This window comes from Vitis riparia, chromosome 12, assembly GCF_004353265.1.
Source record: "Vitis riparia cultivar Riparia Gloire de Montpellier isolate 1030 chromosome 12, EGFV_Vit.rip_1.0, whole genome shotgun sequence".
NCBI classification, from domain to species: Eukaryota; Viridiplantae; Streptophyta; class Magnoliopsida; order Vitales; family Vitaceae; genus Vitis; species Vitis riparia.
This window is the reverse complement of record NC_048442.1, coordinates 16,697,242-16,707,309: the sequence shown is the minus strand read 5'-3', so window position 1 is coordinate 16,707,309 and position 10,068 is coordinate 16,697,242. Positions and strand designations below refer to the sequence as shown.

The following is a 10,068-nucleotide window of genomic DNA, read 5'->3' as shown; positions in this document are numbered from 1 at the left end:
TTTGGAATTTTAGGAAATTATTTAAAAAATAGAAAATTTTGAAAATTGGAAATTTGAAGAATTATTTGAAAATTAAATTTGAGAATTGGGATTTTAAAAAATTATTTGAAAACGGAAGTTTCAAAAATTAACTTTGAAAATCGGAATTTTGAAAGATTATTCGAGAATATAATTTTCATACAAAATAAATTGTTAACATTAAAAAAAGTGAAGAATTAAAAAGACCAAACACTTGGCCTTTTGGGGTAGTACACCGGGATGGCCATGCATGGCCATGCGGAAGAGGAAACTGGGAGTAACTGGGACTGCATTGCAGGAATGGGGCTCGAGGCGCAACTAGGACTGCACTGCTGATGGCGGTGCTACCACTATATCACTATGCACATGCATGTATTCCTCGAGTTTTTGAATGAGTTCTCTTGTGTTTGGAGTAAAGACGATAATGTGATGCTGAGAGGGCTTGATGAAGCCATCATCCACAGCTTTGTCAATGAAAGTAAGGAGGTAGTGTAGTAGCCATCCACATTCAGCAAACCCAAAAACTTGTCATGGATTCCAAGTTGGGCCCATGTGATGACTTCCAATAACTCCTCCAATGTTCCATAGCCACTTGATGAGGCGGTAAAACAATCTGAATGGTGGGCCATCTCAGCTTTCCTTTAGTGCATGTCGGCTATGGCTTGAACCTCTCATACTGTTTCCCCAATTGTTTCTTTGCACATCAGAGTTTGGGAGATGATTCCAAGTACATGTCCACCGCCACGATGAACTTCCTAAGAAACCCAACACTTACTCTGCTATAAACAATATCCAACTTCCTCGAGTCAAGTTCTTGAACCAATTTAATAGCAATGTCTTTGGTGAAATGATTGACCCATCAACTTGGGATTCCTGTAGTATGAGGAGAGCATAGGATCCAATGTCATCGGAGTAATCCACCATCAGAATGAGTTGTCGGAGCTTCAAAGTGTGATCGAAATCACCAATATCGTCAATGACAAGGCTGATATTCGCCTCGACAAAGAGGATGCCTTCAGCACAACGACCGACCTCAGTGCAGTTGTCCTCGTCTCATCGGATATGACCGACCATGGGATAGCATGGTACCAAAACCTTGCTCAATGCTTCTTTCATGACCTGAGAATCGAAGAAGTGGGTAGAACCAGAAGGGTAATAGAAGTAGACGTTTGGCGTGTGCGTCTGCCATTCTACTAGATCGAAGTTCAAGTTCCACAGGCTTCGCCATTTCCGAACAAATAGGAGGCTCACGATGCTTTGGAGAGTCTTAGTGTTTCAAGATGAGACCAACTGTAAGTAGTGTGTTGGAGAAGAAATGAGCAGTAGGATATCTTACCACCTCCACTAACTCTTGTAAGGATTCAGTAGATCTAGGTCTCATTGCAAGCTTTCCCAGTGCACCTCCAGTACTCAACAAGAAATGGAGAGAAAAAAAAAACGTAAAAAAATAGAGCATGAACTTTAGCTCTATGTCATGGATCGCCAAAAAGCTTGGAGTTGGTGGGATTTAGAGAAAATAGGAGCATGAGCTTGGTGTATATAGTTCAGGGAATGAGTGATGCATCAGATACTTCCAAGAGGAAACAAAAAAAGAAAACCTCAAAATAAACCAAACAGAGCATGCATGTATTAAATCAAACCCAACAAGGCAAATGAGTGACCCTTGATATCCACTCCAATAAACAAAGCCAGGCTTAGAATAGCAACTAGAAATGAGAATAAAGTAGTGTAAAAAAAAATGAGAAATAAGAAGCTACAGTAGTCATACTCAGAAAGCTCATTTCAGGTAAAGAATTGCTTGGCTACCCAGCTCCACTTTCTCGCCCTCCATGTCTTTCTTATTCTCGACTTTTCTTACTATCTTCTTTTGCCAACTCTGTTTTTTTTTTTTTTTTTTTTTTTTTATCATTTCCTTAAGTTGTCTTCCCTTCACCCATGAGCCGACCCACCCTCCTTTTTCTTCTCAACCTCTCATGCTCTTTCTTTTCATGCAAGCCTCCACCGGCTCCCAACTCCTGCTCAGATCATCATTTCCTCTATCTCATTCCAGCCATCCCCCTTTCCAGCTACTTCTCTGCTCCACTGCTTCAACCACCACCATGGCAAGGTGGTCACATCCTTGCCACGCGTCTCATGCATGAAGCTGGAAGTTGTCCTCCACTCCTCCAAAAAAAGAAAGGAAACTCACTCCCGAGTAACCAATGAGGGGTTTACAAATATACCTTTCTTCGATAGAGTTCACGAGTGTAAGGAATATGAACACTAGAGTGAAAAGAAAGTGTGAATAATGAGTATAACGAAGTGACCTCTACTGAAGAAAAGGAAAGACCCCTAAAGGTACACAAGTAAAACACAAACTTGCTCAAACCAATAAAGGAACAAAATGGATTCTAAAATCCTAAAATGAGGGTAGCTCTCAAAGAGTCTCTAAAGTTACGCTATGGATCTAGACTCTCTCTAAAATGTCTCTAAAAGTGACTCAAAGATCAATGTCAAAGATGAGTAATGGTCGAACCACCTTGGAGTACAAGAAAGAATGCATCCAAAGGGGACTGCCCTATGTGAACTACATGAGAACGCTAAGGGTAGGGTGCCTAACAACATGACCGAAATATGTGTCGTGAACTCCAAGGACTATGTCATATACAGTGGAAGGGGAAGTGTAGAAGAGCATGATGATCAAGCGATAAGCACAAGGAAACGAGGTGAGGACGAATGTAAAATCGCGAAGGCAAGATGTGCGATGCCAGTGAATATGAATGTTAGGAGCCATGACTCTGAATGCCAAAAGGAGGAAAAGTGGTGACTCAAAATGTTGGAATGAGTATGCACAACGGCTCTGAACGTCAAAACTAAAGAAAGATGTTGACACTGAATGCCAAACTGAAGGAACATGGTGGCTTTGAATGCCAAACTGGAGGCAAACAATGGCTTTGAACGCCAAACCAAAGATGTGGCTCTGAACACCAAATTGAAAAATGGTTTCGAATGTCAAACTAAAAACACGGCTCAAAATGTCAAACTGAAACAAACAACGACTCTGAACGCTGAACTGAAAGAGATATGGTGGATCTGAACGGTTAACTAAAGAAAGACATGATGACTCTGAATGTCGAACGGAAGACATGGCTTTGAACGCTGAACTAAAAAAAAAATTGATAACACTAAATACTAAAGACGAAGCTCTGAATGCCCAAACTGAATTGACAGCTCTGAACTCTAGGAATGTATCTCTGAATGTCGAAAAATGTGGCAATGAATGTCCGATCGTAATAGGATGGTGGCTCTGAACGCCAAACTAGAGAAAGACATGACAACTCTAACCTAACCTAAGTGTATTTTGAAAAAAAATCTCCAAAATATTTAATGTAATTTATCCTTATTTTGCAAAAACATAAAGTTGTTTTTTTAGATAAGAAAACTTTAATTAAAATTTTAAAAGTATTAAAGTTGTCTTTGCTTTTAGTAAAATATTTTTAAACATAAAATTTGTTATAAAAAATAAATAATTGTTATAAAATATGAGATTTTGTACCACTATGGTAACTTGTAGATGATTATCCATAAATATCTTTTTGTAACTCCCTATAAAATGGAAAGACCCCTAATGAAATTTTATAGAGTTTTCTCATACATTCTATTATATCTTTCTTGTTTTTTTCTTCTCTCACTTTGTTTTACAACACGTTATTAGTACGAATAGTCTAATAGTCTCTACAAAAAAAATAAAAAGATTTTTCTCTATTCAAAGAAATAGAAAGACGTTATTCTCTTCAAAGAAATAGAAAGACTATTCTCTCTTCTTTCTCATAAAAAGACATGTGATAAATTTATATCATGATTTTCTACTTTATTATCATTTGACTCTCTATTTTCACTTAAACTTTCTTAAATCAATGTGGATGTTAATTGACACACAAACAAATATAATATATCCAATCATATCATATAACAACTACCTGCAAATTTTATTTATCACGTAGGTTTCTCCATTAGAGTTTTTTATTTTTATTTTTTTAATTTAGAGTTTCACATGATGTTAAATAGAATTATGGGTCAAATAGAGATACTCATGGATAACAATTTCTTCGAGCTACTATATGGGCAGATGATGATACGTAAAACAATAAATGGGTACATGTGAAAAATTCAGAAAAAAAAAATATATGTTATAGCAAAAGCACGTTTCCCAAATAGTTTCACATGCTCACAAAAAAGCCATTAACTCATGAACACGGTCTCACATGCTCACAAGCTCACAAAACGAGTAAGTAGTGGAGATTCAACAACCAATACAATTAAGTGTAAAAAATAAGATTAAATATTTTTATTTTTCAAGATAAATTATAAAATTCATTACCATGTCTTAGTTCAGTTTAATTTGACACTTAAGCTTTCTTAAAACAATGTGGATGTTAATTGACACACGAACAAATCTAATATGTTCAATAATATCATACGATAATTCATACAAATTTTATTTATCACGTAGGTTTCTTCATTTGATTTTTTTTTTTCTAATTTAGAATTATGGGTCAAATTAAGATAACTAACTCAAAAATACAGACATTTGTGGATTCAATGCGAAAATTGTTATGGATTAAATTATAAAAAAAATTTAAAGTCAAAAATAAATATTTGCGAACAATGCGGATATCATTTGAAAATGAGTAGTTAAGATAGAATTGAACTTTCGATTGATCCGAGTACGTGGGATCCGATGGATGATACTAATGGGAAATGATTTCTTTAAGCTACCCTATCATTTAATATTATATGGGCAGATGATCATATGTAAAATAATAAATGGGTGCATGTGAAAGAAAAAAATATATATGTTATAGCAAATTCACTGTTCCCAAAATAGTTTCATATGCTCACAAAAAAGTCAATGTTTTTGGCCAAAATAAAAATTTTATAGCTTAATTTCCAAATACACAAGACAAGCACATAAATGAATATAAAAAGGACTTCAGAATTTAATATGCTTTAATTTGTGGTGCTCAATGAATTCTTTTACCTTTTTTAGGTTATGTTCAAGAGGAAAATTCGAAGAAAATAAAAGAGTAAATAAAAATAATGAATTTTCTTTGTTGGTGGAGGAAAAAAGATAATCTTTTGAATAATAATCTTTTCTTTGAATTTTTTTATAAAGAAAATAGAAAATAAAATATTTTAATATATATATTTTTTTATTTCCTTTATTCTAATACACTCCCTAAATTCTTTTGCCTTATAATATGATCCAAATAAATAGATTTAAAAAAAAAAATCTATTTAATTTAGGCATATGTGATTTGATTTCATCCATTTTCATAAAATAAAAAAAATAATAAAAATGGTTATTAGATAATTGAGCATAATTTGGAGTTGGTATTGCTATGTATAACCAACCACAAAATCTTTTTAATTCTTATCTATGGATGTCGACAATATAGTTTTGGGCCTAATACACTAACTATATTTGTCATGTTAGATAATCATCCTAGGAATTGTTTTTAGATTAAAAAGTGTTTTTGATAGAAAAGTAAAAATGAGTTTTATATTGATTTTAGAAAATATTTTTATTCTTTTTAACATTTGAATGATAAAAAAATTTCAAGTGTTAGAGATATTATAAGCGTTTTCTAAAATCACCATCAAATAAACTTTAAGTACTTGTTTGATAGTGATTCTAAGAAATGATTATAACTTTTTTAGGACTTAAATTTTTTTATTTTTTAAATATTAAAAATGATTGAAATACTTCCTAGAATCATTGTCAAACAAACTTTTAGAGCACATTTGATAATGATTCTAAAAAACGTTTATAATATTTCTAACACTTAAATGATTAAAAATTTAAAGCATTAAAAATGTTGTAAACATTTTCTAAAATCATTTTCAAATTGGCTCTAAGAATTTAGTAAAATTAAAAAAAAATATTTTTTAAATCTAAAAAATTATTTATAATATTGAAAAATCACTTTTAGTGTTTTCTAAAGACACATGTTGTTTCTAAAGAAAAATAACTCCACTAATAATTATTAATTTTAACATTTTCCCTTTTTTTTTTATATATATAATATATACAATCTTAGATTATCCATTACAAAAACCTAAGAGGGGATTAATCGAGCAACGTATGAAAAATGGGCATAGAGGATATATATATATATATATATATATATATATATATATATATATATATATATATATATATATATATATATATATATATATATATATATATATAAAGTGAATAAAAAATTTTAGAGCCAAAAAGTGAAAAGTGTGCTCATTTTAGGAATAAATTGGTTAAGGAAATTCTAGAATATATAATATAAATTTAATTATTTTAAACTAAATTAACCATTTATATTTAGAATTATGTTTAAAGAGGAGTCAAAATAGTAAAAACCTATTCTTTAAGATGTAAAATAAGGAAAATGCATTATTTTATTTTAATTATTTTTTAATTAAAAAATTAAAATTAAAATTAAAATTCCTTTTATTTGAAATAAAGTTGCTTCCAAATATTGGATTTTTTATTTTATTTTATTTTTTTTATTTTTGCCCTTTTCAAAAGTAGAAACTTTTGAGAAGGGTTGACAAAAAGAGATTAAATAATAAAAACAAAATAATTTGAGGTCAAGAAATGCCGTTTCGTTGTAAGGACCATTTTCAGCGCTCATCGATGCCTTTTAAAACCCACCACGAGATGGACATGGTGCATTTCGCTTGCTTATCGATTCCGACCACCGCTGGACCACCGTGATTATCGTCGCCGCCTCCGTCTAGAACCCAATGGAATCTTCTCGTGATGGTGTTAATGAGCCGATGTTACAGTCCAATCCACCATTGTCGTCGGAGGGAAGGTCTGAAACCAGTGGGCAGCTGGAGAGCATATTGTCCGACACTCGGCTGCCCTTCTGCCAGCGCCTCCTGGAGGCGACTTCGACTGAATCGAAGCTTCTTTTCAGACTCGTCGGCCCCGCCGTCGCTGTTTACATGATCAACTATCTCATGTCTATGTCCACCCAAATCTTCGCCGGCCACCTCGGTAATCTTGAGCTCGCCGCCGCCTCCCTCGGCAACACCGGCGTCCAGATGTTCGCTTACGGCCTCATGGTACCCATGATATTACTTACAGCTCTGACTAACAAGTATTTCTCTGGTTTGAGTCTTTTTATATATCTGTATTTATTCATTTCTCTGAGTTTATCAACAGTTAGGGATGGGGAGTGCCGTTGAGACTCTGTGTGGGCAAGCATTCGGAGCTCAAAAATTTGAAATGCTGGGCATTTATCTCCAGAAATCCACCGTTCTCCTCACCATAACCGGGTTCCTTCTCACTTTCATCTACATCTTCTGCAAACCCATCCTGATTCTTCTAGGTGAATCATCTGAAATCGCATCAGCAGCCGCGATCTTCGTTTACGGACTCATTCCTCAAATCTACGCATACGCAGCCAACTTCCCGATCCAAAAGTTTCTACAGGCTCAAAGCATAGTGGCCCCAAGTGCATATATATCAGCGGCTACACTGTTGCTGCACCTGTTGTTGAGTTGGGTGGCTGTGTACAAGATAGGGCTGGGGTTGGTGGGTTCGTCGCTGGTGCTGAGCCTCTCATGGTGGATAATTGTGGTGGCTCAGTTCTTCTATATAGTAAAGAGCGAGAAGTGTAAGTACACATGGGGTGGGTTCAGTCTGAAGGCTGTCTCTGGGTTGTGTGGGTTCTTCAAGCTATCCGCAGCATCTGCAGTGATGCTGTGCTTGGAGACTTGGTATTTTCAGGTTCTGGTTCTGCTGGCTGGCTTGCTTGAGAATCCTGAGGTGGCTTTGGATGCTCTGTCGATATGGTAGGGCAAAAAGGAGTTAATAACAGTACTTAATTGGTTTTAATTCCGCAGAATTCAAGACACAACTTCTGTTAAAAAGCTTCTATAAAATCTTCATTATTATTTAAATATAAATGAAAAATATTTTTGATAGAAATTGAAATTAATAATAAAATAATTTTTTATAACAAAAGAACTATAGACTTTATCGTCACATAATCAAATGGGTAGGCTAGGTTAATTGTCAATTTGTGAACCAAACCAACAATTCAGAGAAATGATATAAAAGTAAAAAAGACTTTCAGTCTTTGCCTCCTACTTTTTATTTTTTCCTTCTGCTAAATTTGCTTTTCAAAAAGACAAAAGAAAAAGTATCATCACCAAGCTTGTTGGTTATTTATTGCAGCATGACCATACTTGGATTTGTATTCATGATTTCAGTTGGATTCAATGCTGCTGCAAGGTCAGTATTCATCTATTTCTTCTATTTGACAAGTATAGAACCCTTCAAATAATTCATTGATATTGCGGTTTGGTGTCTATATATTTGTTAGACTTAAATTTTTTTTTCTATTTTTCTTTAATTTCTTTTAATTATTTTCGATATTAAAATTAAGGTCGAAACTATATTATTGAAAGCATAAAAAAGTTCTTTCTAGATATCATATAAAAGAGTTACAATCATCGTTCAATCTCATCGTACATATTCACATTTTGAAACATGGAATTGGATTGTCACATTACGGGAACTTAAATGAGCGGAAATGGTAAATATAAGGACACAATCATAAATGATAGTGCAAGTGTTACACGAATCTTTTGGCATGGTATGGTGGGCAGTGTAAGAGTTGGGAATGAGCTTGGAGCTGGGCACCCCAAATCAGCAGCATTTTCAGTGGTGGTGGTGACTCTGGTCTCCTTCCTAATATCAGTGGTAGCTGCGGCCGTCGTCCTTGTCCTTCGCCATGTCATTAGCTATGCTTTCACTGGTGGGGAAACTGTGGCGCAAGCTGTTTCTGATCTGTGTCCAGTCTTGGCCATCACCCTCATGCTCAATGGCATTCAACCAGTCTTATCAGGTAAAATCCCAACACCGTACCCCACACTACCTATGCTTTTAACTCCATGCAAATTAAATTAATAATATGATTTGTGATGGGTCATATTTGGTGGAGTTTATCTGCCACCTAATATGAACCTTTAAAGTTGATGGTTATTTATAAGCTAGATTAATTGTACATATTTCATTGTTCTTCAACTTGTTGGTTAACCATATTGCAACCATTGAAGGCGTGGCCGTTGGGTGTGGATGGCAAGCTTTTGTGGCCTATGTAAATGTGGGTTGTTATTACATTGTGGGGGTGCCTTTAGGCTCACTCTTGGGCTTTTACTTCAAGCTTGGTGCAAAGGTACATACATTTTCACGTCTCTACATATTTGATCATTTCATATAGAGATGGAGAATCAAACCAACCTTCTAAGCTTTGTAAGATGTCATTTGTGTAGGGAATTTGGTTAGGAATGCTAGGAGGCACATTAATGCAAACTTTTATTTTAATTTGGGTTACGGCACGCACCAATTGGAATAAGGAGGTACGTTTTTTAATACTAGAATACAAAATATTCATTCATGTGTCTGTTTGAAGAAATAAATGTAGACAAATCAAATCAATGTTAAATTGAAAAAAATTCATTTGATATTTTTTGTCCTAAATTTTTTTATAAAATTAAAAATATTAAAGATACAAGATTTAATTAAATTTGCAGGTGGAAAAAGCTAAAGAAAGAATGGAAAAGTGGGATAAGAAGCAGCCACTTTTGATGGACTGAAAGAAACTTTGGGTGCACTTGATCTGTTTATTGCATTTTGTCACAATTGAATTAGACCAGAATTTTAGTGGTTTTTTTTTTTTTTTTGTCAGTTTTTATGGCGTGGTTAGTGGAGATTGAATTGTAGGTTAGTGATTTATGATATTTTGCTTGGGAGATCAAATTTCACGATGAAATCTAATTTTTAAGGTTATGTTTAGTTTTTGGAAATTTTGAAAAAAACTGGAAAGGAAGAAAAGATAAATAGGAAAAGTAGAAGGAAAGAAAAAATGAAGAAAAATAAAAAATATGTTTAAATTTAATAAATTATTTGTATACGTTTCTTCAAACTTGTTTTACTTATTTTTATCTAATATAATAAAATTAAATAATTTAAAGATATATAAATTTTAAATTAAT

General features: G+C 33.8%; 1 protein-coding gene and 1 pseudogene across 1 annotated transcript; one reads left to right on the top strand and one right to left on the bottom strand.

Annotated features, from left to right (window-relative positions):
• Positions 1-336: 336 nt before the first annotated feature.
• On the bottom strand, positions 337-1,246 carry LOC117926035 (annotated as a pseudogene).
• Positions 1,247-6,750: 5,504 nt separating this feature from the next.
• Positions 6,751-9,776, top strand: LOC117926418 (protein DETOXIFICATION 40-like). Its single transcript, XM_034845509.1, has 7 exons — positions 6,751-7,128; positions 7,229-7,860; positions 8,246-8,302; positions 8,680-8,918; positions 9,130-9,248; positions 9,346-9,432; positions 9,607-9,776. The coding sequence occupies exons 1-7, from the start codon at positions 6,805-6,807 to the stop codon at positions 9,667-9,669; spliced, it is 1,521 nt and encodes a 506-aa protein (XP_034701400.1). The 5' UTR covers positions 6,751-6,804; the 3' UTR covers positions 9,670-9,776.
• Positions 9,777-10,068: the final 292 nt, after the last annotated feature.